A 23164-nucleotide genomic window follows, 5' to 3' on the forward strand; every position below is an offset into this window, starting at 1 on the left:
TTTGAAAGCATATTTGAAACAGTGAATATTTTTGTGATGGAATTTTTCCAAAGTGCTGCTTATTAAAGCTTGTTAGCAATGATCTGATACAAAATACAAATTCATTGCTTTCAGTGAAGATTAATTCACTGTATTTTTAATTTCAGTTAAATTTTATTGTCAATTGATGTAAATTTAGGAAGTTCTTTTGCTAATTTCCTTTAAGAGTAGAAACTTTTCTTAAGATGTACACCACTTGTTTGCAATAGAAATAATTATTTTAAAACATTCAATTATTTTCCTTGAGTAACATTTCTAACATCTCAAAGAAAAGACCTAGAAGTTATGTAAGTTTATTTTTTATATGTATATTTTATTTTTATGTGGCAGTTTGGAAAATCCTATCTCAATCTGAGATGTTGTCTATAATAGAAACCAGAGTTCTCATCTTGGGGATTGATAGATTTTATAAGCCAGGAAACATGACAGCATTTGTCCCAGTACACAGCGGATCTGTTTCATGACACAATGTATCTTCACAGAAGAGATGGAATCAGAACATTCTTCCCCTGACAGCACATTGATAGCCTGAACTTTACAGACTGAAATGAGTTTCCCCAAACCTCCACCTTGTCTCTAAGTACTAAATTTGATTTTGGTGGTTGTAATAAAAGTTACGTTAATAATTTACTTCTCTTTAATGTTCACTGGCCTCTAATTATATTCAATTTCTTTTTCAAATACACCTGTGAACCTATGTTTAGAAATGCACTGTCAGGTTCCATTTTATATTTAGGTCTCACAACCAAAGATTAAAACCAATTCAGTTTGTATTCATACATCTCACTCAAGTGGTAAATGAGGCAACTGTTTTAGAAAATTCTTTGCCTGAAGCAGAACAAGATACATAGAGGAGGTCTCCTGTAGGGCAACAGACACTCAGGATAAAAATGCTTCGAGTGTTGTGATCTACTTAATCTTGTTGATCAAGGACTTCTTTTAAATTCACAGAGTCAGGTTGAAAGAACTCCTAACACAAAGTGTTCTCAAAATGCAATTGATTAAAGTGATATATACTTCTCTTACAGAGATTTTTGTCCTGAACTTTCAAAATGCATACTACTTAACTACCTGAATGGATATAATAGCATTATGCGAATTTCACAGAATGGTAATGAAGGTAAGGAACAGTAATGAAACACAGTGTTTCAATCAAGAGTAAAACAGAATAACAACCTTGTGTTCTGTACTTTTTAAAAGTACAGTAAGATCCTGATCCAAATAACAGTATAGATGTACAGATATTTCTTCCTGGAGCCCCTGGTGGTCTAGTGGTAAAGGCGCCGCGCTATCACCGCGGAGACCCGGGTTCGATTCCCGGTCAGGGCCACTCCCGGGCAGGTGGAGCTCGTTAGCCCTTAAAGGCAACCCACCTACGTCCTAAGGACCTCGCTGCCACCGTCCAAGCTCGCTTGGCCCCGGCAGATGAACCTTAGGATTAAAGGGTGGGCTCAGTTCCGCGCACACTGTGTCTCACCTAAAAAATCCAATGCGCAGGCTGGAAGGTGGAAAGACCTTCCCCGGATCTTCGCTCGCGAAGACTGGCCATTATTATTATTATTTCTTCCTGTACAACTGAAAGTGGTGTGTTGCAGTAAAGTGATGGGAAGGAGGAGTAGGGGGCAAGGCTGAGAATCTCAGGGCAATGTTGTCATCAAAGACTTGGTTTAGTAAAGCCAAAGCCTATGACACAGAAAAGGCTAAGATCCATAAGTGAAACACTGATGTCTGCAAGAAACACGACCTAGCAGAATACAGAAGAGAAAGTCAGTGCCTTTTTCTCAGCTTTAGTTAGTGCTTGTAATTGTGGCATTTTACTAGATCAGCTTCTATAAATTTTGAATTCTATTAACATTTGCAGACCCAGTTTAATTATCTGGTGTGAAGAAGACACTGAGAAGAGAGTCCCAAAAACCTTCTCAGTGACTATGCCAGTCTACAGAGTTTCCATCCATTCCTAGATGAACATTCCTTCCTCTATGCTAAGTTACTAACTTCACTGAGTACCCTCTCTCCTGATGAAAACAGATATGTTATCAATGAAATGTGATGCCATTTTCAAAAAAGATCTGGGCAGTAGTATTAGCATTTGTACTGCAAAAATTAATATAGCATTCTAAATGAAGTCCTTGAAGAAGAAGAATGTGGACAAGAAAAGCCTGACCATACAGTTTTCTTAGACTTTCAAAAGCTATTTAGTAAGGTCTGTCACTGGCTTTTGAAAAGCCTAACTGTAATGGCTTCCATATAAATAAATAATGGCTTAGAGATAGGAACTGAGGGCAACAATAAATGATCACAGAGGAGGAGTATCACTAGTAGGGCCTTGCAGCAGTCTATGCATAAGTCAATGCTTCTCAGTAGATCCATAGATAATTTGGAGGAGATTTTGACAGATGATAACAAAGACTTCTGATGATACCAAGTTAATCCAGATGCCAAAGATAAGAGTTTACTCTGAGAAACTGCAGAAGGATTTTACAGTCCTTCTAAATGGGGTGAGAAAATTGCAGATGAAATTCATTACTAATGAATTCTAAATGTTAATAAATTAATAAACTCAGGAGAGAATAGCTCTAACTCCAACTCCAAAAGTCAGAGATGTTAATTGCATATTTCACTTTGCAAACATGGGTGAGATTTATCTCGATGGAATGAGAAACACAGCTTTTCCTCATTGACAGGAGTAAATGGGAGTAATTAAAAATCTAGTCTCCATACTGTTTGAAAATATCTGAAATGACCAGTTTTGAGCAGAAGAATGTAACATAAACCTAATTACAATCACTTGTACTGGTTGATGAAACCTACAGGGCAGTATTTGAGTACCAAGAAAATTAAAAAAAAAAGTCAGAGACCCTTGCTTTCTTTAAAAGCATTTTGAGTCTTATAAAGCAAAGTTATTTTTCAGTCTGTGATGTTAACAAGCAGAACTGGTTCTCAAGAGCAACAGTCAGTCAGAAAGGAGATGACAATTCCATTAAAGGTTCAGTTTACTTTCTTTAGATGACAGAATTCAACTTACATGATTTACAGCAAGAAAAAGACTACAGAGCAGAAAACCACATTTATTCCATAAAAATCAGCAGAATGAAAGGAAGAGTATTTAGTAGTCATTAAATAGTCTTAAATATAGTGAAGATATATGAGAAGAAATATAAATATAACTGGGCTTAGAACAACTGCTAGCAACACATTCAACTTTACTCATCTAAATGCAACAGTGACACTGATTTGACATTAAAGAGGAATTAACTACACTGTTGTCCAAGACAACAAGAACCCACATTTTAAATGCAAATAGAAAACAGAAATCAGTTTAATTTAGAAATTTATTAAAAATTAAAAAGGACTCTGTAGGTGACACTGAGGGAAGAATGCTCTGTTCATTTCTCTAGGTCTGACTCACAAAAAATCCATTTTCCGTAATGAAATATTTTAAAAAAAGTTTAAGGTATCCTTGATCTACAGTGTCACAGAAGCGATTTTTAACAGCATGGAAGAAGCCTCAAAAAGTGAAACTTGAGTGTTCCTTAGGATGGAAATTTTTCTTTTTTGGACTCAATCAGAAGAGCCGGTTTGCTGAATGCAAACAATACTTCCATCTAAGTTACAATTTAAGTTCAGAGATGTGAGCTTTATTGGCTTTTGCGCCTAAATTCAGATTGCCTACACATCCATTTTTAGGATTCACACTGTAGAACAGAAAAGATTCTGGCAAATGGGTGATTCAAGATGCTTAAGTGCGTAATTTCACATTATTTACTTCTTTAGCAAATCTTTTTCAAGATGTTCCTATTGATCATTTCTACTCATTCACTCCAGCTTCTGTCCTGCTGTGTACTATTACCTCATTTGTGATAGTGCATTTATAAACTAGACCATTGAAATGATCTGAGTTTCAAAGCAACGCCACTCTGAAAATCTTTTGGGTTTATTTCAGATTTGGATTTTTTTTTTTTTCCTTTTAATTGATACATCTAGCTGTGAGATTCACTGAGCTGCTCCACAAAAAAATGCATTAGCAAAAGTCAGAGTGTGGGAGCTGGAACAATTAGTGACTTTGTGCATGAAGGGGTTGAAAACTCCTACAACCGCGCTGCCAGCAAAGCAAATGTGAATGGTAGCGATGCTCGCTGCCTCTGAAAGGAGAGGAGGTGCTTCTACACAGTGTGTTGCATGTCCCTGATGTTACTTATAGAAATATTAGACAAAGGTGTAGAAACTTCTGGCCCTCTCAGTATTTATTTCTGCTCATGTGTTTCATGCAGAGAATGCTGGGGAACTTTGCGGTCAGGAATCTGAGAGTTGTAGAAGACAAAAACAAGAGAAAGGACTTACAGCTTTTCTGATTTGGTATTTGTTATGGCAAATGTAATATTAAAAGCAATAATTTTCTCCCCAAATGAGTATCAAAATTAATTTAACTTTCCCATAAGGAGCAGAGAATTTAAAGAGTATTCCATTGACAAGCACATGGTAAAATAAGCATTAGAATTAGCTATTCTTGGTTGGTTAATGTTAGGCTACACGTGAATTTTAAAATAAATCAGTACATTAATGAAAGACATGATGAGGCTAGACAGATCCCTCTGCTCCCTAAAAATAAAAGAATTCTCACATAACCTACAAGCATCTTCACTTGCCACCCCAGAGGTTCTCTGCCACAAATCCAGTTTATGATATGGGGCAAAATTAGCCTCCTGCTTCTGCCTTTTTTCCTGTCTGCAATATGAAAGGAACAACATGGATGTTTCTGGCAAAGAAGATGCTTGGCTGCGTGTTGTGCATCAGAACTTTCATGATACTGTTCCAAAGAACTTTGCTATTGGCTATATATTTCAGTTGATGAAACTTTGCTCAGGTTTAAATAACTCAGAAAATGGATTTGCCTATATCTTCTGTGAAAGGGAGTAAAAAGCCTTACACCTTAATTAATTCCATTTTCTGATTTTGCATTTTATTTTAAGTTGGATTCCTTAAAAGTTTGACAAATACAGGTAAGTTGTTTTTCCTCCATTTTATGTCATGCAATGACTCTATTTATAAACTATTTTATAGGTTTTCCAGTGCAAGGTACAATATATTCTGAATTTTTATTTTGAGACCTAAAAATATATTTTGAATATTTTTCTCTTTGAAAACTAATGCCTCCAACCTGAGGGCTTTTTTCTTCCTCTGAATTTCCAATAAAATAGAGTGTGTGTCAAAAACAAAACAAAAAGAAGCAAATATTTTTCAACTAAATATCACTCTTCTTTATTATTTTATTAATATTTCAGGTATTTTAGAAAAGAAACCAGGCCTGTTAATTTCAAGTATATGGGGTTTTTTTGGTCACTACCTGTTTCCATAACCAAAAGAAAAATTTGTTGAAAGAATTTGGGCTTACAATAACACACAGATTGATTAAATAATATAATTTTTATCTCTAATGATGTAGTGTTCAAAATGTATGAAACGTAAGCAAGATTTATCCTTAAGTCATTAACATACAATACAGAATTCTAACATTTATTTTGAAATGTTTACAGCTCTTTACTAATATTTTCCTTTGATGAACATGCAGGAGAGAAAACTGCTTTTAAAAGCATTCTGTCTTTAAAGTTGTTTTTCTGTCTTTCTTTTAACCTTGCCTCCTTCATCATATATATTACCTTGCCCAACAACAAATTGATTCACTCTTTCACAGTAGAAATACGGTCTACAAGAAGACTGGTTAATCAGACATAACTCACCCAGTGGGACACTTTAGAGACAGTAATCTGTGTAAAACATATCTGAGTTTATTGTGGATGCAGCTGAGTCACAGAAATGCATAACTATGACTACACTGCTATATTACACAGTCATAGCAACTTTAAAAACCCTTAAAAGTATGCAGATTTCAGATTCTTGGAATTGGTGGGGTTTTTTTAATATTAATATGGCTTTAATTAGGAAGAAACCTTTATCATTGATAATACTTATACTCTTCATACATTAAAGTTGATACAGAAGCCTTTTTAAAATTTAAAAATAAGCACTTAAGAATAAAATAAAGAAGAACCAACAATTAAATTTAGCTAGTCGATTCTTGAATGTGTTCCAGCACCATAAATTATGACTTGATTTAAAAGACTGTATATCAAATCCATACAAATAGCCTTACCTAGCAGTCTCTTTCTAATGCTAAATGCTGTGTAACAGCTAAAACTTCCAGGTAACTATTTCTAAGTTAGATTCTCATCTCAGCAAGACTTTTAAATCCTAATGGAGAGTTGCTGTCATAAACTTGCAGTCTTTTCTGAAGAAATTATTTCAACTTTCAAAAAAAATGATACTCCTATAAATATATTTGTGTGATGTTGAAAACACAGTTCTAAAGAAATGATGATTCTTCTCTTTACATTTCCCTTTCAGAGATAAAACCCAGTAACATTGTTTTCTTAAGCTTTCTCAAGTGTCACAAAGTAACCATTCTGTATATCTTCCTTTTGACATTTTCAAAACCTACAGTAACATAGAGATAATGACATCTATAATGAATCTTTTTTAAATTGAGAAAAAATTGAGTTAAAACCCCCACAATTCTGACCCTTCCAACACTATTATTTCCGTATTATCAGGCTCCAAACTGCATTCACTTCCTCTTTTTCAAAACTGTACTTGGCTCTATTCATTTGGTATCACAAATACCGAGCTTTGCTCTGTGTTAGAATGGATGCTGAACCCTCTCAGAAAAACAGGACACACACAGCAATGATATCATTAATGATTAACGATAAAACAGAAGCCAAGTTTAACAAATACGAGCATCTATTTGTATAGGTGTAGCGTGCAGATTTAAGAATCACAATATCTAACTAAAGAAGGATGATAGTTCAGAATAATATCTCTTTAAGGCACTGATATAAAGAAACAGGAGAGGGCAAAACAATATATATGAAAGACCAGGTGCTTCAAAAAATAAAGTTTTAGTGGTACTATACCTCGAATTTCAGTGGTATTAAAATAATTTACTACCTTTCACATAATTCTACAAAAATATGTTTGAATATATAAAACCTTCAAAATTATTATTTTTAAAATGCCATCTGTTAATTTCTCCTGTCACTTTAGATGAACTGGTCTATACAGTAATGGATTTACATCATAACTATACAAAATCAGCTAAGAAAACATCACATCTCCAAAGACCAGGAGCCACCTGTAATGAAGAAACCCACTAACCAGACAGCCTATTCTTCTGGATTACTGCATGTATCGTGGGCAGTAACTGATTGAAGGCATAAGCCTTCTGGCCTTATATCTTAAAATCTACTCACATTTGCAATAACCTTCATGAAATATACAGGCTTATATAAGTCTTATAGCTTAATTAGCAGTTTTTCAAAAATCTACACCACATAAATACAATTTCAGGGATTTTTTTTGTCCTACATGTTCACCTACTTTTTATTGGGATAATGAGCTGAGGAACGACAGGGAGAATCTTGTTTCCACCATGTTCCAGCATGTCATGGCATCCTTGACGAGCAAAAAACTCATATGGAAATTTTGTTTCACAAAGCCCATCAAAGAACAAAGGCAGAAAGTAATGATAGTCCAGATTTTCAATCTCTACCTGGAAATACAAAATAAACAAACAAAGAAATGCACTTTTTCAGTACTAATATTATATGATCAGGTCAACAGATAATTCATGCCTTCTACACAGGCATGTTTAGTAAATAATAACTCATTTTTTATCACTGCAAAATATCATTGAGTCTCAAATATGGTTTATGACCAGATATTAAAATACAGATATATTAGACCTAAGGGAAAGAACAAAAATTAATATACATATATTTTCACTTCTTGATAATTCAATACCAGATTCTGTACCTTACTTTGCAAGTTACCCATGGGAATCAAACCAATCACGTTAGGAACTATACTCTATTTCAGAAAAATCTTATATCTTCATTTGGACACTCAAAACAACTAGCAAGAAAGAATCCTGTAAGCAACAAATATCCAGCACAGCACAAATATCAATATTTGTACAGAATTTTCAACTTTCTAGAATATTGGCCTAATTTATTTCCTATTAATGTCAGGAGCAGAATTATAAAGAAATTCCATTTTTACCAACTGTGAAAAAAAAGGTAGAGAAATCAGGTACCTATTTTTAATAGGAATCTCCCTCCAATCCTAAAAAACAAAGTGTGATAATCTTTTCTTCCCTTTTCCTTTTGTTACCCATCAACACTGTACCACATACACTCAGGTTAGGCAGAGAGAGTCAGAAGTTTGGTTATAGCCTGTCAGAGCTCTGAATACAGCTAAGTGACTCAACAGCAATACACTTTTTCTGAACAGAATATGATCCTCAAAATCACTTGGAGACCAATCCATCTCTTTAAGAATCCACTTCTATCTTTAAAACACTGCTTAGCTGCTGCCCTATTTTTCCTATGAGATTAGGTAGTATCCAAACAGATGGATACTAACAAGCTTTGTCATATACACCAAGCTGAAGCTCCAAATATCCTAAATAAAATTTATCTGGTTAACCCATACATTGATTTCAGGACAGAAAGTGCCTTCTCACTTGAATTGTGGAAGTCTGATCGAAAGCAGTCAAGAACTGAACTTAGATTTTACACTTCTTGGGTAAATCCCAGAGTCAGCAAGCAGCAGACAGACAGTGCCTGTTTGCAACCATGATGCATTTTGCTCCGTGCTTCACTCTGAGTAGATCTGAATCCTGGTCTTGCACATCTTAGCTACTGATTTGACTGCTTCAGTCTTTCATGTTGAAATGGATCCATCCATGACAAATCAAAATAAAATTAGAACAGACACTTGAAAGCAAGTATGGCCTCAGGTTGCTCCATGGGATGTTTAGATTAGATATTAGGAAAAATTTCTTCATAGAGAAGGTTGTAAAGCATTGAAGCAGACTGCCCAAGGAAGTAGTGGAGTCTCCAGCCCTGGACATGTTCAAGAAACTTGTGGTTATAGCACGTGAGGACATGGTTTAATGGTGAACACAGTGGTGATGCTGGGTTGACAGTTGGACTTCCTGGTCTTTTCCAACCTGATTGATGCTATGATTCCTTGAATATCCCAGGGTCAATTTCTGAGAAAGTTCAAAAATAACTACACCAAGCAACCATATATGAAGATTTTAACAAAATGTGAATTAGAAGACATTTAAATTTCTAACTTGATGGGTTTTGTATTTCTTGAGGGCATTCAGCATGCTACTGGCAATATTTGTGAGATGGTAAAAGAAGTCTGTCCCAACAGTTACTGAGAATAGAAAACAGCAATATAGCAACTACGAACTTCTGGTAACAAGCCTAAATCAGAGGCCAAATTGTCAATACAGCAAGAAAGCTGAGGTAAGAAGTGACCAGGTGGTCAAAAAATTATTAACAAAAAGCAGGAACAAGAAGAAGCAAATTTTTTCCTGTTCTCTGTCAATAGGACAATAAAAGTTAACATGTTTCTTTTTGAAGTTTAATTTATAGTTTATAATTTTGTTAGATTTGTTTTTTTGTAATTGAATGTTCAATAACAAAAAAATTGATTTCAGAAAATCAAAACCAAAAGCTACTTGTGTCTGGGGAAAGCTTTAGGTGTCAAAGAGAGATGCAATTAGTAATGTGTGGGTTTTTAAAAAAAAACAAAACTGGGGGGTGTTTCACAAACCAAAACACCATTACCACACTTTGTCTTTGGGGTGTGTTGGGGGAGGGTTAGAATGTATTCCTTATTTAGAAACTCTTCTTTATATGAATACTCTTTCAAAATTACGAACTATTTCCATGGAAAAATATCTTTGATACACATCCACGTTAGGCTACTGAATCAGGATTTGCAACTATTTTGTTCCAAACACATGTAGTAGAATGTCTCATTTATTTTCTTCCACTCTTCACTTATATCTCCTCTAACTGTGTCTTACCAGTTGTCTTTCTCTTCTCAAAGATGTGATATTTCTGATACTCTAAGCATTTTTTCATCCATTCTTTGCCCTTGAAATATGATTTTTCTGTTTCAGATTTAAAGAAAGCTTCCATGTTTACAAGTTTGTCAATGTTTTTCAGTGATAATGACTGGTCAAAAAAAAGAAGATATTACCTTTATCTATCAACTCTGTATTATGGTTACACATTGCATATACATAGGAATGATATAACAACTTTAAGGTGAATATGATTTCAAGGTTTAAATACAACTCTGATTTTTTACATGTGGCACAAAGGCTTTATTATGAAAAAAACCTTTACAAAATATAGGTATGTCAGGCTGTAGATCATAAAGCATTTGTGTGTACTATTCCCTTCTCAATTAATTCCAAAGCCATATATGGCTGGCAACAGGCATGGCTCTGAAAATGATTCTGATTTCTAACTTATTCCTTGAAGTGTCAGCTGTCCAAGCATACAGACAGTTCTTACTTAGTATTTTTGCTCTATAATAACTCCCACAATATGGAAGCCAGAAATATTTTGCCTTACATTCTATAGTGTGAAACCCTTTCCTTCTGTGTTTACTATTTAGCTTTTAGAAGTGGTTATTATACAGCTGTTCAGAGAAAAATGTGATTTTTCTGTTTACGCCCACAAAATTCTTTTGTTTTTTATATCCACCCACAAAAAATGCTGATTAAACCTCACATTCTTGGCACAACTTCTCCACATCTTAGAATAATGCTGCAAATATGGATTTTAAGAAGAAATTTTACAATAATTATTATGAACTTCTTTACTAGTCATTTGTAAGTTGTGCAGACACAGCCTCTGAACTTACAGTAAATAGGCCAACTAATAAAAGTTGATATATAATATAAGATTACAGAACAAAAGCAATTGTAGCATAATGAGTAAAATCTGTTTCATGAAACTTCCAGGCGCCTTAATTATACTAAAAGCTAGCTAGGAGAAAAACAATATACAGTTAATAATTGTTGCTTTATCAATGCATTTAACTATTGCACAGGATGGGAGGAAACCAATGGCAGTATCACAATTAATTTGTCCAGGAGAAAATCCTTTCTTATGAAGCAGCTCACAGTGAACGGTAAGTCTGCTGAGATAATGAAAAATTAGATAAAGGTTCTAGGTTGACAATAGTAATATAAGATTTGTGGCTAATCTGCCTGCTAGATGAACAAAGTAAACTATTTGAGAGAACTTAAGGTATAGAAGCAGTTTGACAGTAATGATATCATTGGTCTTCCTTAAAAAATCTTATTTAAAATAATCTAGTAAACTATAAGGCAAACCTGAGTTTTAGAAGGTAGTGTTTAAGCTACATAACCAATTCAATTTTCCATCTCATTTCACACAAATGATTACATAATACTATGTCTTTGATATGATTATCCAAAAATTGGATTTGATCTTCTAGAAACATTGTATCTGTGTATGTACTCATTTAATGTCTTTCTCTGAGGTACTAAAATTAGGTATAGTTAAAAAACCTCAGGAATTGTTGGTTTGATAAGGACAAACAAGAGTTGTAAGGATTTCAGAGATTTTGTAAAGAGCATTTGGTAAAATAATAGTTCCCTTTAAGATTATTTTCATCTCTATTTTGTAAGTTAATGGAAAGAGAAAAGCAGAAACATTCTTGAGCAGCCTCTGTTTTAAACTTCCTTTCCAATTTTTCTTCCAAATTTCTTCTTTTAAGCTTGCTTTTTTCTTTTTTCTTTTCTTTTTTTTTTTTTTTTTAACTCCCTTTCCAATATCCTTTATCCACAGTCAAAATGAAGCCTGTGCATTTCCCAGTTTCTGGTTTCTTGCATTTGGTATATTTGATTCATAATGGCATGTTAGTTTTAATCTTCACTAGGGAGCAAGTAATGCCCACTAATATCTTCCAGACTTGACTAGATGAAGTTTTGAACATGGTAAGTTTGCTTATGGGTCAAAACCCAATTCTGTTGTTGCATTTAGTCCCTACATGTTTTCTAGCAAGAAAATATTCTCTTTTTACCCTGTTGTATTTCACCTTTCAATAGGGTTATACTACAAAGATTCTCTATTGAAAGAGCTTTAGTCTAAATTATTACTTGTGTCTTATAAAAGAAAAAAAAGATGGAAGTTGTACCTATGTTTTGCATTCTGCAATGAAATGCTAAAAAACTTATCTGAAAACAAGTGAAAGATTATCAGACTTAAAGAGAAAAAGATAATGGCAAGGGAAAAACGAGATAAACATCCCTAACAGAAATCTTTTACACAGTCAAACAGTATTTAGAGCTTTGTTAACATATTCTGTCGATATTTAACTTTCCCACAGGAACTGAAATATCATAATAAAATATTAGCTTCCTATGGATAAATTAAGAAGCAATAATAAGACATGTATTTGGAATGTTACTCTACTGGCTATCCGAATTCAGCTTTGAAATAACTCCTAATGAAAAAATAAAAATCAAAAACTAAAAATACAGAAATGTTACATAGGTAATAATTTTGAATTTACTGCATTCCTCCATGTTACTTACAAGAGTAAAGCTGTCATCAATTTGCCAACATGTCAACAACTGGTTGTGATTTCAAATGAACTTGGGATATGGTAACGCAAGTCTGAAAACACCAAAGAGGAGTATGATGTGGAAAGGTCACCAATTACAATGCACATCTTAAAATAATGTAGCTCCAAACTCCCTTCTCTTTCTAATTTTAGGGACCTGTAATTAATAATGATTTTCTAGCTTTTTATTCCTATCTGCACAATGAGGCTCTTTCTACACCGAGGTCCAAAATGAAGCAATACAACTTCCTATCCCTGCAGACTAATTGCCTCTCTCCCTCATTTTTCTACTGCTTTCTCTCACCTGACATTGCTGCCTAATCCATGTGAATTCTTTTCAAATTGTGGGGAAACACTCATAATAAAGTGCATCCATTTAATTTTACATATGAATTAGAAGCATGATTGAAACTGGAACGGTTTGATCAAAATTATATTTGGCAATATGGCAAAACCAGTGTATTAATCCACTCCTCAGCAACAGTGGCTAGAACTGGATATGATCAAGACCTCTGTAATGTTATTGAAAGGCAAATACTCAAATTTATGTCATTACAGCAGACTTACTCGATAGATATTATTTGGAGAAAAACTGCTACTAGAAATGGTGATAGTCATGCATATGGGTCATGGTTCCAACCCAGCCAAGCCCCAGGCAGCCACTCTCTCACTCCACCACCAGCAGGATCAGGGAGAGAACCAGAAGGGTAAAAGCTGGAGAACTCGTGGATTGAGATGAAGACAGTTTAATAGGGAAAGCAAAAGTTGTGCACACAAGCAAAGAAAACCAAGAAATTAATTCACTGTTTCCCATGGGCAGGTGTTCAGCCACCTCCAGGAGACCAAGGCTCCATCACATGTAATGGAGACTTGGGAAGACAAATGCTATCTCTCCAAATGTTCCCCTCTTCCTCTTTTTTTTTTTTTTTTTTTTTTAGATTAAGATCACATTAGATTAACTTAGTCAACTGATTTCTAAAGAAGTATGTAAAACATATGATTCTTTCAATATTGCAAATACCTGTAGACTTCACTTCAAGGACTGCTTTCTTTCAATTGACGGGAAGCATTATAAATGGAAAATGAAACACCTGAGAAAGGACTCTGTAAACATTACTCTGACAAATGTGGAATGTACTTGAGAATTGTTTGTGTGAAGCAAAACAATGGACCACAGGATAACCTCAGTGGTAGACAAAAGTATTCCTGGTACTTCAGAAAGTATGCTTATCGAGTTACATTCTTCTTGCTATTCAAAGGCTTGCTCACACATTTTCAGACACACCCAGTTGCCTTTTTCTTTACATGATTTATTAATATGTAAGGGTTGAATAGGAATTAACATCTTCTCTGGGATCCATAGCCCATGGATAGTAGATTAAGTTCCAATCCCAGCTGCAGCATCTAAGAAAGCCCCCAAAGGTACAATTAGGCATCAGCAAGAAGCAGAGGATAAGCTCTGTTCCTTCACCACAGAACACACACAGAATCATCATGGTGAAGAAGAAACATTCTATTTTGCAGACACTTTATCAGACACCAGTGAACAACTCTTCTCTGAAAAGGAAAGCAAAGACAGTAAGACTGTCCCAGGCAAGGGGAGAAGGTAAGGTAGAGGTTAATACCTCCTCTCCAAGGTAGAGTTTGAAGATACAAGGACAATAAGGAGCTGGTTGCAAGACTCTCCCACCATGTCCTGAAGAAGATATACTGATCTTCTTTTACCTACTGTGTGCAGTATGGAGTCCATTTTAAACCTCATCAGAAGATGAGTGAACCAGTTTGTTCATCCCCACAAAACACATACAATGCAGTATGTTAGTAAAGAACTAATTTAAAATTGCCTTTTAGGAAATAAGTATTCTTTTGCTCAAAGAACGTTGGCTACAATTTTAATACGATGAACCCTAACACTCAAATTATTTTTAAAAGATTGTAAAGGAAAATGAAAAAAGAGTGTCAACTGATTGTATCCCATTAGGGAAGCTAGTGGCCAAGTAATTGTTTTCTTATTTTTTGGCATTAATTTCCTTTCCCTTTGCCAATTAATCATGCAAAGCTGTCTGTCAAATTAACTTGAAATTATTTGGTTTTAATAAAAAATAACACAAAGCACAAAAATTAGAGATAAGTGTATTGGCACAACAGCACATATAAAAAAGTGTCTGTTGGAAAACAACTCTCTGAAGATTTAATTTAATAATTAAATCATAGCATAAAATACCACAAAAATTTCTACAATGTCATGCACAATTAGAATTGTCCATCCATCCAATTTTGAATGGATATAGTTTTCACGTATAGTGAAAACCTGGCAGTTTTATGGCATTAGAAATTTTGTAACCTTATAAAACATGTCATTAAACATTATCATTTGTCTATATATTTTTTAAAAAGTATAATAGAAATTACAAAATCAAATTAGAATAGTTGTCCTTCTCAACTAAGAGCATACTATGATACAATTCCTTTCAGCTTCTGACTCTTGACATTTACCTCTAGGCAGGAAAGTGGGTAGAATTGCCATAATAAACAGAATAAAATAGTGGTACTGTGTTGACTATCCCGAACACAAAAGAAGACGAGATATTCCTTCAAATGATTTTAGGTGAGTCTAATATCTTATATTGGAAATGTTACACAATTTCAAACTTAATCCAAACAAGGAATATTTGCATTTTACAACAAAAGCAGGAAATGTGTTTCTCTATATAAATGGAATTAAGCTGTTTGTTTTTTCAGACCTTTCCCATTATTCCTTATTTTGAGCAAAGTTAAGGGGCTACTGACAGTTCCCTACAGGAATAGACATGCTGCTCACAACTTCCAAAAATGCATTGCCATGGGGGATTTCTGAGCATTGTCAGAGGAAAAAAAATATCCTATCTATTTTACACTTGTTCCAATCTGCATGTTTTTAGGTTGTAATTGTGTATTTTGGGATTACATCACTATTAATCAAGGAAAACTGTACAAAACAGGAAGGAAGACATAGTCTGTTAGCTAATATCTTAGTATACAGTTGACCTTATTGATTGCACACAGAATTTGGATAATTCTCTTAGTGAGAACAACCTACTGTTGTTTACTTTGACCTTTTTAAAAAGAATCTATTCTTCTCAGAAGCATCATCCAAATCCTATCTGCACAAGGTCTCAGTGACTTAACTGGTTGTCTCATAAATTTCCTAAGAACTGAGAACTTTACTAAAGTAAAGGTTTTATATATCTCTTGCTCTTATGAAACAAGCTTGCTAGACTCAGAGCAGAAATTTGTAGATGGTACTTTGCAGATTCAGCTTGTTGAAAGCAATCTAAGGCACAGTTTTAAGTTAACAAAATAATAGATGAAGGATATCTGGCTTTGTAGATATTGAATTAGGGTTTCAAAAAGCTTTCAATAGAGTCCTTTTCAGGAGATTATTAAGTTAGTAGCCAGAGAAGGCAAAACGAAGTTCTTTCATGAATTAAAAGCTGGTTACAGTAGAAGCAGCAAAAAAGCTAATGGTGGAGTACCCTGGGGATTAGCAGAAATGGTGCTGCTTAGTAAATTATCACAAGCCACCAGAATTTTAAATTAAAAGTGTTACTCAGAATGACAGCTGTTATGGAATATTGCAAAGACTTGAAATTGGCTGACAAATTGAAATGATTTACCAATATGGTGAAAAAAGAATGCAAGATAGAAAAGTAAAAAGTACAAATTATTTTGCAACTTATAATGTTGCAGTTTCTGGTAACTGTACTGATTAATATTAAGGCCTATATGCAAATACATAGGAAAGACTGGTCTACTTAGAAATTCTTGGAGCTAAACAAAAGTTTCTGCTCACTGATCAGAATTATCGGAGCTGTCACAACAAAGAGTACTCCTCGTAGAAGATTGGTGGCCAACTTCACCTAATTTTGGATGAATTTAAGTTTACTACTTTTGGTTTTACTTCTTCTGCGATTGATCCAATGGACACACAGAAGCTGAGATCTACAATATTTTAAATGCATTTAGTAAAATCTAAATTATTAGTTTAATAAGGAATTAATTTGTCACAGCAAATTGTATGACATAAAATATGACAAAGAAAATTACTGTCAGCACGTTTGCTGAACTTCCTACTGAAAGGAAATCAACACAATAAGTTTAAAATTCCAAACACTGACATCTAGCCAGTTTCTTGTCAGACCTAAACTAACCCATTTTAAAAGTCAAGTCACAAATGTAAGTAAGATGCACAAACTACTGGTCATTTTCTAGAAGCCCTAGCACAGGGTTCCTAATTGCTCTTTATTTTTATAGTCATTAAGCCTAATTAAGGAACGAATACATGTAAATGTGACCAAATCACTCAGGACTTCTAATTGTATATCTCTAGAGGTAATATATTTAAGTAACAAACCAAATATCAACCAAGTTATGAAACTATTTAGTTTGCAGCCAACACATTTTGCTCATTATAAGCATGTTAATGGTATTTCATGTAGAATGAAATAGGTATTAAATCAATATTTAATCTGACCTATCTTATGGCTTCTTCAGAGCCACAGGAACTAGGTTAAGATCTGCACTGATTAATAGGATTTCTTCAAGAGGGAAACTGGTTAAACTCTTATTGATGTTTAAGACCAAGGTATTTTCAGGAAGTGCCAAGAAGCTGTATATGTTGACAAAATAATTGCATAACTGATTGTCTTTTGGATGACAATTCTTGAAAGTCTTTCCCAGGTCTTAAGTGATATATCCATTTATGAATCTGTTCATCAGCACAACAGGCTTGTTTGGTTCAATTTCCCATGTATGAAAATGACATTCCTTCCCATGAAAAAGCAATGTCTGAACATTTCCAGATAACCATCCAGAATCCAGAATGATACTATAACACAGTTGCCATGAATGCTGTGTATCTAGGCCAGGAAGTTTTGTATCTTATGAACAAAGAAGTTATGCAACTGACTCCTCGTGAAACAAGTTGGAGAAAACAGGGCTACGACGTGACAATCTTCCCTAACTTCAGGACTAGTACAGAGGAAAACCAAAACATTCTCATGGTTTCCAAGTGTGTCTGAGAAGGAGCATGTACCAAGGGTAGTTTTGAAGTAGAGGACTGTCTAAAAAGTTGAGGTCAACCCCCAGAAATTCTTGTCCCATGCCCTCTGAGAGTCCTGGAAGATGGCTCTGAAGCTACTTCCCATTTTTCAACCATGATCTGGTGGAATAAAATACCCGAGACAGTCATAGAATCATAGAATGGACTGGGTTGGAAAAGACCTCAGAGATCATCAAGTCCAACCCTTGATCCAACACCCGTGGTTACTGGCAATGCTGAAAGGTCCCCAAAGGTAAACCACAGACAGGTGAATCAAATACTAAATGAACCAATTCCAGACATTGACAAAGCCCAGAAATGGAAGGGAATACTGCACCATCTGCTGGCTGACACCAATCACTGTGGAGGTGTTCTCTCTATTTCAAGAGAGAATTATGAAACAAGATAGGCAGGGTATTACTGCAAATTTTAAGGTCAGATTTTGAAACAAACTGACTAGGTTAACACAGAATAGTTAAAACCCTCCTCTTATGAAAATCCATGTGATTTCAAAGATCTCAAAATTCAAGACTGATATTCAGAACTGGTAACTGACAGCATGACTAATAGTCGTTTGCATGAACTATATCTATCCTTAAAACCAACACAGGGAGTGATTCATTTTCTGAGTCCAATGCATAGTCGTGTGGAAGAGATAATTTCTGTACAGCTACATTCTTTGATGTATAAAACAGGATTGCTCCCTTTAAATGGTATACTGTGAACAGTCTTGGTAGTTGCTTCTCCTGAATCATGGATGAGCATTATCTCAGCAAATAAGCCCTAGACAAAATCATAGCAGGGTCTGTGCTATCTACGTACTTAAACTGTGCTGTGTCAATGCTCAGGGTTGTACTGTAACACGACTCTGTTAGTTTTCTGGGAAAAATGTGAAAGTTGGCATGACTTACAAAAACCTAGGTGGAGTGAAGAGCAGAAATACATTTGCAAAAATAAATCAATAGAAATCGCCTTGCATAACTTTAAAAAACTATATTAAATATATCAAAGCATATATGAGAAAAATGTTTGGTGCAGATGCATCAATCAAGACTATTAAGCGAGTTCATTAGACAGTATTACTCTCAAAAAGTTAAAAATAAACCCAGCTTTAGGAGGAGATTATAGTTGCTTGTGGCATCTGACATGGGTGTCTGTGAAATGAGTCACTAAACATAACTGTTACATTGATAGTGTCACTGAAAATGGCATCTAACAGTTGGAAAGAAGTCTTCGGATGACTTTCAGTCAATATATCCATACAACCTCTGCTGATTTTTTTAAATAATATGTTTTCAACAAATCCAACATAAATATTGAAATAATTAATTTGCTTCTTTGTGGCATATTCATTTACCTGTCATAATTTATGTAGCTATAGCAATTTGGATTTCTGTGCAAAATGCCATGCCAGCCTAAACAGAAGTTGCCTTCATATGTTGGATACAATGTTAGTGTTATGATAACTAAGTACACTCAAAGCAACCAGCAACTACGTAATTCAAAAGATCTTCCTCAATTTGGTACTCATAATAGATCCGCTCAGGTATGAGAAATGTGGCATTGAAATGGGCCAATTGACTTAAGACACTGAATTTAGAAAACTCTTCCAAATGTAGTTCTGATTGCTTTATTAAGCATTTATTTATTCCTTAAAGAAAACATTTCTCTAAACAGTACCCATTCCATAAAGATAGATTAAGTCTCCAGAAGGAAGGAGTAGTTTTGGTGAAATCTGGAAGGAAAATATTATAATGCACTACATTACTCAAGGTTTTATTTTGTTACATTAGAAAAATCACAGACAAAATTTTTGAAATTTAAAAAATAAAAATCTTCTATAATGTTGATAAACCCGATGGTCATTTGCCTAAGTTCATGTAAAATTTCTAAGAGTAAAATGTGTTTTATGACTTAGCAACTGAATAAGTTGGTAAAGGATTATTTTAATTAAAACCATGAATAGCAACCCTGCTTCAAATGTCAGAGTGTGGCTCTTTTTACTCTTTGGCACGATACATTTTATGTTCTTTAATTGTACTTCTTTTGTTTCAATACTAAGTTTATCTTGAAAATTCACATACCCTGTAATGTTGTAAATGTATAGTTTTGAAGGTTTTTAATTTCTTATTAACAGAGTCTATATTACTGAGTCTAGATAAATCTAAGAAGGAAAAATTAAAACGTATTAGTGCATTTTTCTATTTTAATGATGCTCTTTAATTCTTGAAACAACAAAGAAACAATACCAAATTATTTTCCAAAGATCCCAGAATCAATCTTACACTGTGTGGATCTACTTTGGAGGCATAATTACAGTCTTTATGGAAATCAGTAAAACTGAAGATAAGACAATAATATTTTGAATATATATAAATAATACACTTTTCATTAGTATAGCAAACTTAAAAATTTTTCCAATCAACTCCTTTCAAAACCAGAAGCCATTAAGAAATCAGCTAAATCCTGAATTCTCAGCTCAAAATTAGATTTCTCCACATTAAAAAAAGAGGGAAGGTCGTGTTTACCAAGGTTATTTAGCATGCTACCATTCTGCCACACCAATGCTTTTCATTTTTAACCATCCAGCGTACTAACTCAAGGACTTTTTTCAGGCTAGATGAAAATTATGTGAAAGGATAAACTACTACAGAGGCTCAGATAAAAACTACAGTTGATTAGGGTAATGATAGTTCTGGTTGATTTTTTATTTTCTTTAAAGATAATAAAAACTATAAATTGAAGACAAAGTCAGGGAAAGTAAATGGAACTTAAATAAAATATCAGTTATATAAAGTAAAATAAGTAGGAACAAAATGGTTGCTAGCTTTAATATCTTTAAAAGTCTCAAGAATTACATTATACAAAATCCAGTATCACACAGTACAGTAAGTCGGAGTATATTTCACAGGATCATTGCCCAGTTCTTTGTCTTTTCTATTCAGTTTATAAGTGAAAGATGAACCGTGCTTTTCAGTGTGTTGCACTACGAATTTGAAATAAACAGATGTTTATAATAACAGTTTTTTACTAGATAAAATGAGATCAGGTCATTGGATTTTCAAACTGTCCTTAAAAAAATGTAGCGAAGAGGTCAACACATCATGTTGTATGTGTCTGTAAGTTATAATACTGATATGCATCCTAAGTATGTATCTTTATAAGATTTTTGATTGATACTTCTAAGAGTTTTGTGTTAAAGAAAGGTTCCAGATTCACAGGGAATGCTGTTCTGTTTCAACATTGATCAAAAGGATAAATGGCAACAAGTTATGCACAAAATACTTGAGAAATCATGCCTATACAAAAGGATTTTTTTCTTTTTCCAGTACTTTGTTGGCCATACTTACATTCATTCACAGTTAATATCTTAGATAAATAAGTAATTCCAGTAAATTGGACATAAAATTTAAACGGACTAACCCCAATGTCAAATATAAATGTAAGATTACAAGCTTTAAAAATACCTACTTGGTTTCCAGGTCGTATGAAATACAACTGCTTAATAGGGGGAGAAGGGAAGTTAATGCAGGTAAAATGAGCCACTGTTTTCGATTTGGTTTATGTTGTTTTGTGTGTAAGTTCTATATTGGACTAGTTTGCCATATCAATATTCATATTTGATTTATGGTCAATATGGGTTTATGCCAAATGAATAGTCATGTTGTCAGTTCTGAGTTCCTACATGGTTTTTTTTGTTAATAGGGCTGTAGAGTTTGGAATAACCCTATTAATGCAACCATTCCTGTGCATTCTCTAGAGGGAAAAGAAAGTAACTTTGAAAAGCAGAGACCAACAACTAAGATCTTGTCCTTCTCCACTGAAGTAATTTTTCTCATACAGAAATATATTTGAGCACAAGTCCAGTGAGGAGAGGCTGAGGGAGCTGCAGTTGTTTAGTCTGGAGAAGAGGAGGCTCAGGGGTGACCTCATCACTCTCTACAACTACCTGAGGTTGTAGCCAGGTGGGGGTCGGTCTCTTCTCCCACGAACCAACAGTAAGACAAGAGGGCACGGGCTTAAGCTCTGCCAGGGGAGGTTTAGGTTGGATATTAGAAAGAAGTTCTTTACAGAGAGAGTGATCAGGCATTGGAATGGCCTGCCCAGAGAGGTGGTGGATTCACCGTCTCTGGAGGTTTTTAAGATGAGGCTGGATGTGGCACTGAGTGCCGTGATCTGGTAATCACAGTGGGGTTGGATCAAGGGTTGGACTTAATGATCTCAGAGGTCTCTTCCAACCCAGTTAATTCTATGATTCTATTCTATATAGAAGTCATTAAATCCTATCTGTCTAGGATTTATCCATGCAAAGTAAATGGAGGGAGTCCTTATTTCAGAGTAAAATAAAGTTAATGATGATAGCAAAGACCTCTGATGAGCAAGGTAGGATCATTGAAACCATCAGAAAATCTCACTGCTACAGTGAGACAGATTCTAATGAACAGATAAAAAAGGTCTCAGGATGGAAGTCAACAATCGAAGTTGGCTAAGAAAGTAGAACATTTATTTGAATACTGGGATATCCTAGATAGGTTTTGATACAGGAATTCAGAATACAGAAGTTGAACTTCTCAAAAATAAATGAAAATGCAAGAAAACTTGTTGATAGAGTTGTTCTAAATGTGGACACTGATAGTATCATCAAGTGTAAAAGCTTCACAGATACTAGCTTTATGAATACATCTTAATCAAACTACAATCTGAATAAAACACTGTATAATCAGACTTGGAAGAAATGTGTTAAAAATATTCTTTGGAGAAATAGTTCAAAGGTATTACATAATATAAATATATTAGAAGGATAAATAGACTTCACTAATGCAATGGGGATCTCAATTTTTAGAAACCTCAGTATCCAGTGGTCATCCAATGAAGAAATTCCTTATGTTTTTTTCTTCCACAGACCTATTTCCTTAACAATCACTATAACACGGTGTGTTTGCTATGCAGTATACTGTAGCCCTAGCAATCTTACCAGAAATTCTGCACTTATTTTAGAGAGAGAGAGGAAAAAAAAAAAGAATAAAAAAGCAGATAGACTACCATGGACTGAGTTCCAAACCAGTAGCACTTGGGCTTTAATCACTCAAGTTATTCCACTGTCTCCTTAACTACCCAAATAGTGCTATGCAATGCAAAAAAGTGCAAATTTAGATCCATTTTTTAAACCACTAAACAAATATTTATAATGTGGGTGTATTTTATTAAAAAGTAATCAAATCTTTTGCACAGGTGTATCAATTTTCACACTGCTGTAATGGTACTTCAGTGGTTTAATTTGCTCTCTGGGAGATGCAGTGAAATAAGTGGGTGTGTCAATGACTTTTCTACATAAAACTCTCTTCGGACTAAGCTGAGGCATTTTCCCAAATCAGTACATTAGCACTGTTTGTATTGTCTCAGTATTGGGGCAGGAAATTAACAACCTTAAACCAAAATCTTGCCACTACAATTTTCTGGTTTTGGAAGTATGCTTTATGTGTCAATGAAGGCTTACTTGCCACCCTACTGCAATAAGCTTCCAGG

General features: G+C 34.4%; 1 protein-coding gene across 5 annotated transcripts in view; it reads right to left on the reverse strand.

Annotated features, from left to right (window-relative positions):
* The window catches only part of PACRG (parkin coregulated), a 258467-nt gene that overhangs the window by 134145 nt on the left and 101158 nt on the right, over nucleotides 1-23164 (reverse strand). For all 5 annotated transcript variants that reach the window (XR_007629028.1, XM_050316180.1, XM_050316178.1 and 2 more), the window contains one exon: nucleotides 7474-7645. Coding sequence is in view for 4 of the 5 variants with exons in the window: in XM_050316180.1 (XP_050172137.1) it covers nucleotides 7474-7645 (172 nt within the window). In the remaining variant the exon portion in view is untranslated. The remainder of the gene's footprint in view (nucleotides 1-7473; nucleotides 7646-23164) is intronic.

Source organism: Myiozetetes cayanensis, unplaced genomic scaffold (genome assembly GCF_022539395.1).
Source record: "Myiozetetes cayanensis isolate MyiCay16 unplaced genomic scaffold, myiCay2020 scf2-11, whole genome shotgun sequence".
Taxonomy (NCBI): Eukaryota; Metazoa; Chordata; class Aves; order Passeriformes; family Tyrannidae; genus Myiozetetes; species Myiozetetes cayanensis.